The sequence below is a fragment of the Ctenopharyngodon idella genome, chromosome 13 (assembly GCF_019924925.1).
Source record: "Ctenopharyngodon idella isolate HZGC_01 chromosome 13, HZGC01, whole genome shotgun sequence".
Taxonomy (NCBI): Eukaryota; Metazoa; Chordata; class Actinopteri; order Cypriniformes; family Xenocyprididae; genus Ctenopharyngodon; species Ctenopharyngodon idella.
The window spans coordinates 28,980,651-28,994,543 of record NC_067232.1 but is presented as its reverse complement, the minus strand read 5'-3'; the positions used below and the strand labels follow the sequence as shown (position 1 = coordinate 28,994,543).

At 43.8% G+C, this 13,893-nt stretch overlaps 1 protein-coding gene across 5 annotated transcripts in view; it reads left to right on the top strand.

Moving 5' to 3' along the window:
- LOC127524378 (collagen alpha-6(VI) chain-like) overlaps window positions 1-13,893 on the top strand; it is a 121,686-nt gene that overhangs the window by 101,491 nt on the left and 6,302 nt on the right. For all 5 annotated transcript variants that reach the window (XM_051915792.1, XM_051915794.1, XM_051915793.1 and 2 more), the window contains 14 exons: window positions 97-159; window positions 284-346; window positions 2,969-3,031; window positions 3,142-3,192; window positions 3,782-3,817; window positions 3,913-3,975; window positions 4,152-4,214; window positions 4,327-4,362; window positions 4,458-4,494; window positions 4,668-4,679; window positions 4,812-5,308; window positions 6,602-6,677; window positions 7,386-8,027; window positions 13,383-13,473. In XM_051915792.1, the coding sequence (XP_051771752.1) occupies window positions 97-159; window positions 284-346; window positions 2,969-3,031; window positions 3,142-3,192; window positions 3,782-3,817; window positions 3,913-3,975; window positions 4,152-4,214; window positions 4,327-4,362; window positions 4,458-4,494; window positions 4,668-4,679; window positions 4,812-5,308; window positions 6,602-6,677; window positions 7,386-8,027; window positions 13,383-13,473 (1,793 nt within the window). The remainder of the gene's footprint in view (window positions 1-96; window positions 160-283; window positions 347-2,968; window positions 3,032-3,141; window positions 3,193-3,781; window positions 3,818-3,912; window positions 3,976-4,151; window positions 4,215-4,326; window positions 4,363-4,457; window positions 4,495-4,667; window positions 4,680-4,811; window positions 5,309-6,601; window positions 6,678-7,385; window positions 8,028-13,382; window positions 13,474-13,893) is intronic.

The window sequence follows — 13,893 nt, the reverse complement described above, 5'->3', positions numbered from 1 at the left end:
CTGTTCACCCTCATTTAAAAAGAAACAGACAACAGATTTCAGATGTTAATGTTTGAATTTATGTGTTGTGTTATGCCTCTCTTTTTTTTTCCCCAGGGACCACCAGGTGGAAATGGGGCTCCAGGAGAAGGTGGTCATTCAGGTGTACCTGGAATTCCGGTGTGTATTCGAATGTTTAAACTAGATGCATGTTCATGTATTACCCTTAGAGCAAAAAAAATTATGATATAAAACACAGAGAGAAGAATACAGTGAATATTGAGAGAACCGTCTGCTTTCATAGGGTCCCTTTGGTCCTTCTGGAGCTAAAGGTTCAAAGGGAGGTCGAGGACCCAGAGGGCCAAGGGTATGTAAGACTGATGCATCTATGTTTACTTCTTCCTTCTTTCTCTTTTCCTGACTCTAGGAAACATGCATTTCTTAAAGTGCCTCTATTATGCTTTTTCGAATCTTACCTTTCATGCAGTGTGTAAATATAGCTGTTTGTAGGCCTGTCGCAATAATCAATATATCGACTTAGAAATATTTTTCTTTCTCCTTGCAAAGCTGTTGCTTTGTCTCTGCGGCACATTGGAGTTCTATTTCATGACGTGCTGCACCTTCTTGCATGGATTTCTTCCAGGAGCTTCTGTCCCCAGTTGTTCCCAGTTGCTTGAAGATATGGAATTTCTTCAGAATGGCCTTCATATTGCCCTTATAATGTTTCTTTTGCCCACCAGTTGCTCGACTACCTTTAGTTGGGAGTACAGGATCTGTTTGGGTTGATGTGTATTGGACATGCGGATAGTGGTGATGCTGGTCATTTTGGCTTCCTCCAAGATGCTGATGTTGGTGCGTCTGTCCTCCCAGAGGAGCCATGGCAACTGGTGGGCAAAAGAAAAGTTATAAGAGCAATATCAAGGCCATTCTGAAGAAATATGGTCACTATTAGAGTGTCCCTGAGCTCTGAGGGAAACTCTTCTTCTTCCCAGACTTTGAGGATTAGGGCATGAATGTGGTACAGGAGCTCTGATCCACCTTCCTTTAAGATTTCAGCTGGGATCCCATCCAGACCGGCGGCCTTGTTGATCTTAAGGCTTCTGATGGCGTCTTGAACCTCTGTTAAAGTTGGAGGATCCCCCGTATCTTCTCTGATGGGACTTTAGGGGTTGTGTTTGGTAATGTCTTTCAGTTAAGCTGTCACTGTTGAGGAGTTCTTGGAGGTGCTCCTTCCATCGGGCGTTAATGGACTCGTTGTCCTTCAGCAGCTCATGCCCGTCCTTTGTGCGCAGGGGGTTTAGGCCATGGTTGCTTGGACCAAAGACAGCCTTGGCAGCACTGAAAAAGCCCCTGGTTTCACCAGAGTCTGCCAGTCTCTGGATTTCTAGAGCCTTTTCTGTCCACCAAGAGTTCTTTAACTCCCTTGCCTGTCTCAGGACATCCTTGGCTCTTGAGTGAGAAAATCTTTTGGCCTTCCAGGTAACATCAACCAGGCACGAAAGGCTTTCCTTTTCTTGGAGATTAGTTGTTCTATCTCTGTGTCATTCTCATTAAACCAGTCCTGGTGTTTTCTGGACTTGTACCCAAGAATGGTTTTGCAGATATCAAGTATGGTAGACTTTAACAGACTCCAGTGCCCTTCGATGACATCAGGGTAGTCTTGTTGGAGGCTTTCCCCAAGAGAGGCCTGAAGTCACTGCTGGATGGCAGTTTCATCAAGGCTGTCAAGGTTCAGTCTTGGTCAGATCTGCTTCTTTTGTGCTCTCCTCTTCCTCTTGAGTTTAATTGACATTGTGGAGCGGATGAAGGGATGATCTGTCCAACAGTCATCTGCATTGACCATGGCCCTTGTGACGTTCACGTCACGGCGGTCCCTGGCTCATACAGTGAGATGCCACTGTTTGGAGCAGGGGTGTCTCCAAGATTACTTAAATTTGTTTTTCTGGCGAAAGAGAGTGTTAGTGATGGTGATGTCATACTTAGCACAATTGCTGAGAAGCATAACTCCATTAGAGCTGATGTTCCTGATGCCTTCCTTTCCTGTAGTGCCCTTCCAGAGGTGTTGATCCCGGCCAACCCTGGCATTGAAGTCTCTTACGAGAATAAACTTATCTTTCATGGGGATTCTTGACAGTGTCTCATCTAAGCAGGCGTAGAAATTCTTTTTTACTTCCTCTTCAGAGTCTAAAGTAGGGGCATAGGTGCAACTGTTGCCATATGGTTGTTGGCATGCACCAGATGGATGGTCATGAGACGCTCACTAATCCCCACAGGAAGTTCATAAAGGTGGCTGATAAGCTGGTTCCTAATTCCAACACCATGGATCCTGGGCTCATCAGCAGCTTTTTCTTTCCAGAAGAAAGTGTAGCTACCCTTGTGGTTTTTCTCTCCGGTCTATCACTGGTTGCACTATCCATAAGACTCGCGCTGGAATTGATATGGAGAAACCGACGCCATTTTTCGTATCACTGTTTATCAAGCGCCGAGGAAGTCTCTGGAGCTGAAATTCAGATAAGGTAATAGGCGTTTGGTTTCTGACATGCGCTGTAAGTGGTTAACCAATCACAACAGACTGGGCTGTCTGACCAATCAGAGCAGAGTAGGCTCTCGGAAAGGAAGAATTTAGAGAGACCGAATCATCAAACAAACAGTTTTAAGACTTTTGACAAATAAGGTGGTGTGCAATGTATATTATAATAAAATGAAAGTGTTTTTGACCTATTGTAGGAGACCTACAAAACAAAATTAGGAACCTTTAAAATAGCATAAGAGGGGCACTTTAAACTTTTACTTTAAACACAAATAGCCAGAAATGTAAGCTGACCGGAATTAATGCGGTTCTTCTGAGTGATCACTTCAGATCTGAATACCAAAAGCATTACAAGGTTTGACTGGCTTTTTTTGCCAAATTAATACCTGGTTAGTGTACAGTATATTATGTAATACTGCTAAGGCAAGTTTGTGCTCAAGTGTGCCTGCTTGTGTTTAGGGTCTACCAGGTGACGCAGGGATCAAGGGAGCGCTGGGGCCAGAGGGATTCAAAGGGCCTCCGGTCAGTTGGTGCATTTGTGCTTTTTTGACTTTGACTGTTAATGTCCATCTAAATTTTATGAAATAATTTGGTGTGACTTTCCAAAATAATGTATGACTTTATGTAATCAGGGACAAGATGGAAGAGATGGGTATGGACCTGCTGGGCCCAAAGGACACAAGGTACCTGTGTTATGTACATTGACTGGAAATCTGTTTCAAGATCATATCCTAAAAGTGTTAATTTTTTTATTTTACCATGTTTTCTGGAGTATAAGTCACTTTATATCATCTGAAACATGACTTAGAGTACATTCCAAAGCAACTTATTTGAACTTATGCAATCACGTCCAGCATACATAACACAAAGCACACATTTGGACTCTCTCATTGGGCCAGTTTGCGAGCCCAAGTGTATTTGTATAGTTTTGCTTTAAATAAATTTGTTTAGGCTCAGCGTTTATAAAGCATGTTATTCAAAATGAATGCCACTATCATTTGTTTGTTTTATACTTATGTTTTTCATTCCTGTTCTCTTCTGAATATTGTTAAATTTAATGGATTTGTTGTGGAGTTAGATGAACTAAAATACATGTTCAAAGTGTTTATAATGTTTGTAAAAATCATATTTTATTTATTGGTACTTTACATTATTTCTGAACGTAATAATAAAATGTGACTTGAATAGTAATGTGACATGTTTTCCAGAAAATACAGTAACTTATACAGTGCTTTTATGGATATTCATTTAACAGAATAAATTTGCTTTTAGGGAAACAATGGATACTTTGGCCTCCCTGGTTTGCAGGTGTGTTAAAGCTCATCACTAGGCATTTTATGTAATTGTGTAAATGATAATAATAATCATTTTAAATTACTATAACATAACATTATTAATAATAGGGTGAGGATGGTACCAAAGGATCCAGTGGAAGTAAAGGACACAAAGGTTATCGAGGAACACGGGTACAACTTAATTTTTTTTTTGTACATTTATTAACCTTTTGAAAAGTTAATGTCCAACAAAGCAATCATGTTATTTGTCTTTTTTAAAGTATGTGCATAATAACATTATAGAGAAGGTTCTGTATGTATGCAATATGCTGTAAAGTTTATGCCGTGTTATGTATTGATGTGATCAGGGGAACGCTGGTCGTCCGGGTATGCCAGGTGCTCCGGGAGAAAATGGGATGGACGGACACAGGGTCAGACATTTGCAAACACTTTCTTATATATTAAATAAATATTAATTTAATTCACAAAATGATGTAAATCAGGTGTACTGATTTTTTTACTTTAACTCAATTTTATTTTTAGGGTGAAAAAGGACTTCCTGGAATCAGTCCGATGCCTGTAGGTTCCTATAACTATAAATGATCTTTAAACAGTATTTAAGTACTAGGTTCATAAAATTTCATTATTTTCTTTCTGTTCTTCTCAACATAAAGGAATGTGACCTGGTCGAATACATACGCAAAAACTGCGGTAAGTTCAGAGCACCAGATATCCAAAGAATGCCAAGCAGAATGACTGCTAGTGATTTTTAGACATTAAGATTATTTCATGGAAATATTTCTCTCCATGATCTCTTAGATTTGCCATTTAGCTTGTTAAACCTTGAAATCATCAACTTTATCTTTCATTTTGTGTCTCCACAGCTTGCTGCGCTGGTATGCTTTGCCTTATATTTTAACTACATTTCAATGCCTCATTTATCAATAACTTTCCAAGTCTTTTATAACCGTGAACTTTTTACAAATAGTGAATGATTATTTTATTTTTTTTTCCAACAATGCTTTCAGGAAACCGTTTCCAGTGTCCAGTTTACCCCACAGACCTGGTGATAGCCTTGGACATGTCTGTAGGTGTATCTTCTGAAGTGTTCGAGCGGATGCGTTCTGCTGCTCTCTCCTTACTGGAAGACATTTCCATTGCGGAGACAAATTGTCCACGGGGAGCTCGGGTGTCTGTGATCTCCTACAACAGCGAGTCCAGGAACCTGATCCGTTTCGCGGACCACCATAAGAAGAAGACCCTTCTGGAAGCTCTAAGAACAATCGCTGTAGAGAGAACCACAAAAATCAGGGACATAGGACAAGCCATGCTGTTCGTGGCACGGAACGTCTTCAAACGAGCCAGAAAGGGCAGACTTATGAGGAAGATGGCTGTGTTCTTCACAAACGGGCCATCGAATGATGAATCAAGACTCGCCACAGCAATGCTGGAGTTCAAGGCGGCAGACATTGGCCTCGGAGTGATCGCTTTACAACCTGCTGACGATGTGAGCCAAGCAATGCAGGTAGATATGAAAACCATCGGATTTGGATACGCCAATATACACCGATCAGGCATAACATTATGAGCACTGACAGGTGAAGTGAATAATACTGATTATTTCTTCATCACGGCACCTGTTAGTGGGTGGATATATTAGGCAGCAAGTGAACATTTTGTCCTCAAAGTTGATGTGTTAGAAGCAGGAAAAATGGGCAACCGTGAGGATTTGAGCGAGTTACCTGGGGAACACATGGCACCAGGACGCACTATCGGAAGAAGGCAAGGATCTGCTGCTAACATCTTGGTCCAGATACCACAGCACATCTTCAGGGGTCTAGAGGAGTCCATGCCTCGAGGGGTCATGGCTGTTTTGGCAGCAAAAGGGGGACCAACACAATATTAGGAAGGTGCTCATAATGTTATGCCTGATTGGTGTATTTAGTGACTGTGAAGACAAACAATGAGTACTGCACTTTCATGAGTTCACATATACATATAATTAGATAGAGAAAAGTAATGCGTATTTGGCGTGCTGTCCGGGGGGAGGGCTCCGAGCTCGGAATTTTTGGCCCGAACCCAAACCCGGATGTGGTAATAATAGATAGAACTAGAAGTGAGGAGATGGGGTGGTGGAGGGATGCTGATAAACTCAACGAACAGAGGTAAGTCTGCAGTATATATACCTCTTGTTGTTGGTTGATTAGCTGAATGCTTTCCACTTGTGCTAATTAGGTAAATTATCTGCACCTGCTCCTCCCGAATTTTGTTAATAAAACGTCATTTAGTTGGTGGCTGAAAACAAATAAGCTCAAATGTCTAATAAACAAAAATGTCCAGAATTTTTAATTCTGTGTTTGTTTGAAATCCATAGAAAAATTTGGAACTTTCTGCTGTTTTCTGTGCCCTCAGATTTCCACAGAAGTGGAATGTCCGTCATTCACAAACTTCTATACATCCACATGGAAGTTTGTATATTGGGATTTTGGATCATTTGCTAACACTCTCAGCTATAAATAAGAGTCATCTCAGCTCCATTTAACACATTTTACCGTGTTTAAATCCCACAAGCAGCACAGATTCCAGCTAATTGTTAACAGCCCACACAGAATCTGTTTCCACAGAAATCTACATTTCTACAGAATTGGGAGGCCCATTAATCACAAGCAGATGTGTCAGAATTCTTTATGGAAGTTCAGATTAAATCTTTTCCACAGAATTCTTCAATTTTCCCACCTGGGCCTAGTCACTGGGAAAGAAAAACATGAACCATATCTGTGTACAGTAGTTATTAATTCACTTCAAATGTTTGTCTTAGGTTGACGACACGAGAAGCTACATTATTGTTGATGGCAGAGGAGTGAATCGCATTAAGAAGTGCCTCATATGTTTTGGTAAGCTCCAGTGCAGACACATACATTACTGTTTATTACTCCAGTCTTCAGCGTCACATGATCCTTCATAAATCATTCTAAAATGCTGATTTCATTTCTTTTTTTTTTTTTTTTTGAAAACTGATACATTTGTTTTTTTAGTATTCTTTGATAAATAGAAAGTTCAAAACAGCAGCATTTGTTTGAAATAGAAATCTTTTGTAAAATTTTATGTCTTTACTGTCACTTTTGATCAATTGATTAAATGAATGAAAGTGACAGTGGCTCTGTTTGCACGCTCCTTGTGTGAAGTCTGTTTCAAAATGTAAGCACCGTAATTATGCTACCTTCTAAATTATGTAATTTTATTCAAATTCTAAAGCAGCAACAAGTATCCATTACAGAGAAGTCAATCCTATAATGCATTGCAACAATGTTCAATCCATGATGGTGGACAAAGATAGAGTAATGTTGATTTAAAAAATGACTATTTTGACCAATATTTCTGTGCATTATTTATTTGAATGCTTACTAGAGTGTCATGCCATTATCTTCTCAACGAGGAGCTGTTTTTGTATGAGTTGCTGCCTGTGTAGAGTGTTCCAAATCGGTCATTTATGAGGTTCTACTTCAGTTAGGGTGCAGCCTTAGAAGGCATCTGCTTATATAGGCAGGTTTTGTAACATGGATGTCTTTGATTACAAACCAACTGTGTTTATTCTCCTCCAGATCGTTGTAAACCAGACCCAGAGTGTGGTGTAATTCTGCGGCCACAACCTCTACAGATGGACTTGGACCTGTCTTTGCTGCTGGATGCGTCTAATAACCTGAACACCCAACAGTATTCAGATGCGAAGGAGCTTCTTCTGTCTCTGTTAGACCGGATCGGTGTGAGCAACGAGCCGAGCAGAGCGGACAGGAAAACCAGATTGGCCGTCTACCAGCAGAGCTCTGTTTATGGCTCCTCTTACCTCAACGAGGAGTTCAGCTTCACTAAATTTAAAGAACGCAATATCATGAAGCGGCATATTACTAGTAGAGTGAAGCAAGTGGGCGGGACATCCCATCCTGAGTTTGCTTTGGAGTGGCTGATTACTAACATTATCCTTAAAGCAGAAAGACCACGAAGCAAACGAATGGTTGTGGCTGTTTTTGGTGAAAACTCTGAGCACAGCAAAGCTCAGCTTGATTATTTGTCTAGATTATGTAAGTGTCAGAATGTTGTTATGTTTGTCCTCATGGCGGGACACAGATTCGACTGGAACCGGATGCAGGATCTCACCAACTCTCCTCTGGAGCAACACCTGGTATTCCTGGATGACAGAGAGTACGCCACACGCTTTGTTTACGCCTTCCTGCATATGTTCCACAGTAAGGAATATTCATGGACATGTTAGCATAAGACCGGTGTGATAGAATTGCTTACTAACCAGGTCTAGTGTGAAGACTTTTTTAGCATTTTCTGTGAAGAATATCCCAAAAACGTCTCGGTTACGTATGTAACCCTTGTTCCCTGAAGGAGGGAACGGAGATGTATGTCAGTAGTGACCGATGAATTGGGATATCGCCAGAGAGCCCTATCAGCTTCGAGTGAAACTAAACAATCCAATGGAATTGGCGTGCGATATTTATAGGGGGTGGGAGTGGCATAGCAAGGCAACACTAGAACGGGTTCTTCACGTTACCAGCTACTGGAAGCGAGTACACGGGAAGATACCGGTTCCACATGAAGGCTATAGAATCTAGCGAACGTGTTGGGTGTCACCCAGCCCACAGCTCTACAGATATCTGTCAGCGAGGCGCTGTGCGCCAGCGCCCAGGAAGAGGCAACTCCTCTAGTGGAGTGAGCTCTTAACCCGAGCAGGCAAGGCACGCCTTGGGACTGATAAGCCAAGGCGATGGCATCCACTATCCAGTGGGCCATCCTCTGCTTGGAGACAGCCTTTCCCTTCTGCTGGCCTCCGTAACAAAGAGCTGATCTGAGGTCCTAAAGCTTCGCGTTCTATCCACGTACAAGCGCAGAGCGCGGACAGTACAGAGCAAAGCCAGGGCTGGGTCTGCCTCCTCCAAAGGCAGCGCTTGCAGGTTCACTACCTGATCTCTGAAGGGAGTGATAGGAACCTTGGGCACATATCCAGGCCGGGGTCTCAGAATAACGTGCGATTCACCGGGCCCGAATTCCAGGCACGATTTGTCGACCGAAAATGCGTGCAGGTCCCCTACCCTCTTAACCGAGGCCAATGCAACCAGGAGGACGGTCTTAAGGGACAGTACTTTTAACTCCGCTGACTGCAAAAGCTCAAAGGGATGACCCCGGAGAGATGTAAGTACCAGGGAGAGATCCCAAGAGGGTATAGAAGGAGGGTGAGGCGGATTCGGTCTCTTCGTCCACCTCAGGAACCTGACGATCAGGTCATGCTTCCCCAAAGACTTACCATGGACTGCATCGAGATGTGCGGCAATAGCGGCAACAGCCTTTGCTCCAAGCCCTCTTGCAGGAAGGAAAGCACAGACCTGACCGAACATGATCGGGGGTCCTCTCGGTGAGAGGAACACCATTCGACGAACAGGTTCCACTTCAACGCATAGAGGTTCCTCGTAGAAGGAGCTCTAGCGGAAGTGATGGTGTCTACGACTGACTGGGGTAGATCACTTAGAACCTCCGCATCCCGTCCAGGGACCAGACCTGGAGCTTCCAGAGGTCTGGACGCGGGTGCCATAGGGTGCCCCGTCTCTGAGTCAGAAGGTCCTTCCACAGAGGAATGGGCCAAGGAGGTGTTGTCGCGAGGAACATTAGTTAAGAAAACCAGGTCCGAGTGGGCCAATACGGAGCCACTAGCAAGACCTGCTCCTCGTCCTCCCTGACTTTGCACAGAAGCTGTGCAAGTAGGCCAAGTAGGCTCACTGGGGGAAACGCATGTTTGCGTAGGCCCCGGGGCCAGCTGTGTGCCAGAGCATCCGTGTTGAGAGTGCCCTCGGTCGGAATAAAACAACTGGCAATGGGCTGTGTTCGGAGAGGCAAACAGATCTATCTATAAGGCTCCAAAACGCTGCCAGATCAGCTGGACCACCTGGGGATGGAGTCTCCTTGAGAGAGACTGCTTGAGAGAGTCTCCTTGAGAGAGGCTGCCGTGAGAGCTCGTCGGCTGCACGGTTGAGCATGCCTGGGACGGGAATGACACGAAGCGACCTCAGATGCTTCTGTCTCCATAGCAAGAGATGGTGGGCGAGTTGCGACATGCGACGGGAGCGTAGACCACCCTGATGGGTGATATACGCAAAGGTCGCAGTGCTGTCCGAGCGGACCAGTACGTGCTTGTCTGACAACAGCTCCTTGAAGCGGCCCAGTGCAAGACGTACTGCTAGCAACTCGAGGCAATTGATATGCCAATGCAGTTGAGGCCCCGTCCACAGACCCAACACTGCATGCCCGTTATACATGGCTCCCCACCCGGTGGCAAGTCAAGTCAAGTCACCTTTATTTATATAGCGCTTTTTACAATGTAGATTGTGTCAAAGCAGCTTTACATTGATAACTGGTACATTATTTGGCTGCACAGCAGCTCTTAAAGAATAGTGTCAATGCAGGCAGATCAAAGCACTGTTGAATATCAAATGTCAAGTCAAATGTCAAGTGTCCCCAACTAAGCAAGCCAGAGGCGACAGTGGCAAGGAACCCAAACTCCATCAGGTGACATCAGGTGGCAGACAAGTGGCAAATTGGTGTTAAAATGGAGAAAAAAACCTTGGGAGAAACCAGGCTTAGTCGGGGGGCCAGTTCTCCTCTGGCCAACAGTGCTTTGTTACAATTCAGGTTGCTATCATAAGTCCAATAGGATCGCAACATTAAAAGTATTTATTCCAGTTCCATCCAATTGAGGATCGTATTCATCACGCCGGTATGGACGGTTGTTGAGGAACTGTGTCGTGGCTGTCGTGTCGATGAGGCCCTCACAGTGGATGATCTAGTTGACTCAATCTCTGCTGATACGTCAGGGCTGCGTTGTGGTCGTGTCAAGGTGCAGGTCCTTGGTCTCACCTGGATACGGCCCGGATCCGGTTGACTACGGTGAACCTCGGGATAAACAGAAAGACTAATATTAGCGTAGATGCCATTCTTCTTCTGATGTAACGAGTACATCAGGTGTTATAGGAAGTGTTCCCGGTTCCGGCTGACCTAATTTATGCAGCCTAATAATCCTTTAACGGATTTGAAAATATAAATTGGTAATGTGTTATGTGTATGCCAGGTTAAAGAGATGCGATTTTAGTCTAGATTTAAACTGACAGAGTGTGTCTGCTTCCCAAACAATGCTAGGAAGATTGTTCCAGAGTTTAGGTGCCAAATAGGAGAAGGATCTACCGCCTGCGGTTGATTTTGATATTCCAGGTATTATCAGCTGCCCTGAATTCTGAGATCGCAATAGACATGAAGGACTATAATGAATTAGGAGCTCGCTCAGGTACTGGGGAGCTAAACCATTTAGTGCTTTGTAAGTAATTAGCAAGATTTTAAAATCTATACGATGTTTAACAGGAAGCCAATGCAGTGTTGACAGAACTGGGCTAATATGGTCATACTTCCTAGTTCTAGTAAGAACTCTAGCTGCTGCATTTTGTACGAGCTGTAGTTTATTTATCAGGCGAGCAGAACAACCACCCAGTAGAGCGTTACAGTAATCTAGCCTTGAGGTCATGAACGCATGAACTAACTGTTCTGCATTTTTCATTGAGAGCATATGTCGTAGTTTAGATATATTTTTAAGATGGAAGAATGCGGTTTTACAGATGCTAGTAACATGGCCTTCAAATGAAAGATTGGTAACAAAGAGCACACCCAGGTTCCTAACTGACGACGAAGACTTAACAGAGCAGCCATCAAGTGTTAGACAGTATTCTAGGTTATTACGTGAAGAAGTTTTTGGTCCAAAAATTAGAATCTCTGTTTTTTCTGAATTTAGTAGTAGGAAATTACTGGTCATCCAATTTTTTATATCAGCTATGCATTCCGTTAATTTTGTGAATTGGTAAGTTTCGTCAGGGCGCGAAGAAATATAGAGCTGAGTATCATCAGCGTAACAGTGAAAACTAACGCGTGCTCCTCGGTGAGGCGCGCTGTCCTGGCGCCCGAGTCCAGTTCCATACCGAGATAAGAGATCCTCTGCCCGGGGGCGAGTTTACTTTTGTCCCAGTTGACCCGAAGCCCCAACCGGCTGAGGTGAGCTAACACCATGTCCCTGTGTTCGCACAACTGCTCTCGCGAGCTGGCCAGAATGAGCCAGTCGTCGAGGTAGTTGAGGATGCGAACGCCCTGTTCCTTGAGCGGAACAATGGCCGCCTTCGCAACCTTGGTAAAGACGCGGGGCGACAGGGCCAGCCCGAATGGTAGGACTTTGTACTGATATGCCCGACCCTCGAATGCAAACCATAGGAAGGGTCCATGTCGAGGCAGAATCGAGACATGAAAGTACATGTCCTTCAGGTCGATCGCTACGAACCAATCCTGGGGACGGATGCATTCGAAAATGCGTTTCTGCGTAAGCATCTTGAACGGCAGCCTGTGAAGGGACCGATTCAGGAAACGCAGATCCAGGATTGGTCGTAACCCACAGCCTTTCTTGGGTACAATGAAGTAGGGGCTGTAAAACCCTGACTTCATATAGGCTGGAGCCAGCGGAACGGGCTGGGAAGCGCTAACCAGGCTCCCAGACTCCGAGCCAGCGGGACCAAAGGCACCACAGACGTACCTGATGTGGGGCAGCGAGGCAAAGTGCTGGGACCCGACTTGGACGGCATAGCGGCCCGAAGTGAAGGCGGCCTCGACATACACACTGAGACCTGCTGGCGATGTGAGAGGGGGCTGAGAGTGGCGAGGCGGGACACCACACACTGCCAGCTGCGCCCTCTTGGGACCTGGAGGATTGGGAAACAGCTCTTTTTGTGAAAAGGTGGGCACCGCTGGACTCCGGAGAGCCAGCGGCGGGACAATACAACACACAAATTCCCCCCGGCCCTCCTCCAGGGGAGGGAGAGATGCGGGCATCATCTCCCGAAGAGCTGACATCCTCTCCTCCAGGTCACCCGTCTCAGGACCGCTTCCTCGATCTCTTGCCACAGGGCGAGGTCGGTGGTGGCACGCAGCTCCCCCAGCAGCTGTTGATCAAGACCACCCTGGGGCATGTCCATGAGCGCTTTGGCCTGGTAGACCTGTAGCAGGGCCATGGCACGCAAGGCAGAGGCGGCCTGTCCGCAGGCTCTGTAAGCTTTCTCCGTCAAACTCTCTATATTATCTGCTTTCGTCTTTCTCTGGAATTGAACAGATACTAACATCCTCTTTCATCCATTGCAACACAAATATTTTCATCTTAAGATACTGTAATTTATTATAAAGTATTACTATTTATTATATTATTAATATTTTGAATGTTTTTTATTTTTATATTTTCTGTTTTCAGTTTTAAAGTTTTAGTTTATATCGTTTTATTAAGTCTATATAGTTTTTATTAATTTTATTTCAGTTTTAGTTGTAGTTATTTCAGTACTTCAAGTTAAACTTTATGAAAATGAGAAAACTATCTGAAGTTAAATGAGTTGAAGTTTATTTGTATTTTATTTTAGTTAACATTTACTTTCTTTCAAGTAATAAAAAATATTTTTATGGTGTTAGTTTTAGATATACTTTAGTTAAACTTTTAGTTTAGTTAAACAATTGCTGTTGTTTTGTAGGAGGAATCTTGCCCCAGTCAGTGATAGAGACCCGTGATTGTCGTGGTTTTGTGCTGAGGCCTGTTGGATTTGGACAAGGAACCACAGAGAGGTAAATCTTTGAAAATAAAATCACAAAGGTTAGCTTATTTCAAAAGCAGCAGCATACAGTAAGTATTTTCTTGTGCATGTGTTTGTGTATACGCTGTAGGTGACACAGTTGGGCTCAATAATCCAGAGGTTGTAGGTTTGAACCCCGCCTAGGGTGGTCTAAATATTTTACTTTCTAGACTTTTGAGTCTGTGCATTGTGCCAAATGTGTAGGCTGTTGTTTTACTGTTGTTTCTTACTAACCTGATGAATCACAATGACAAGGTGTGAAAGCATTTCTGTGAATAAAACAATAAAACATAAGAATCAACTCCAGAGATATTCTCGTTTATGCAATAAATCTATGCTACACTGAGTCATATTTTGTTTTTGTTTGTAAGCTGAAATACAAAGAGGTGCTGGAATGTTGGACACTAATTAG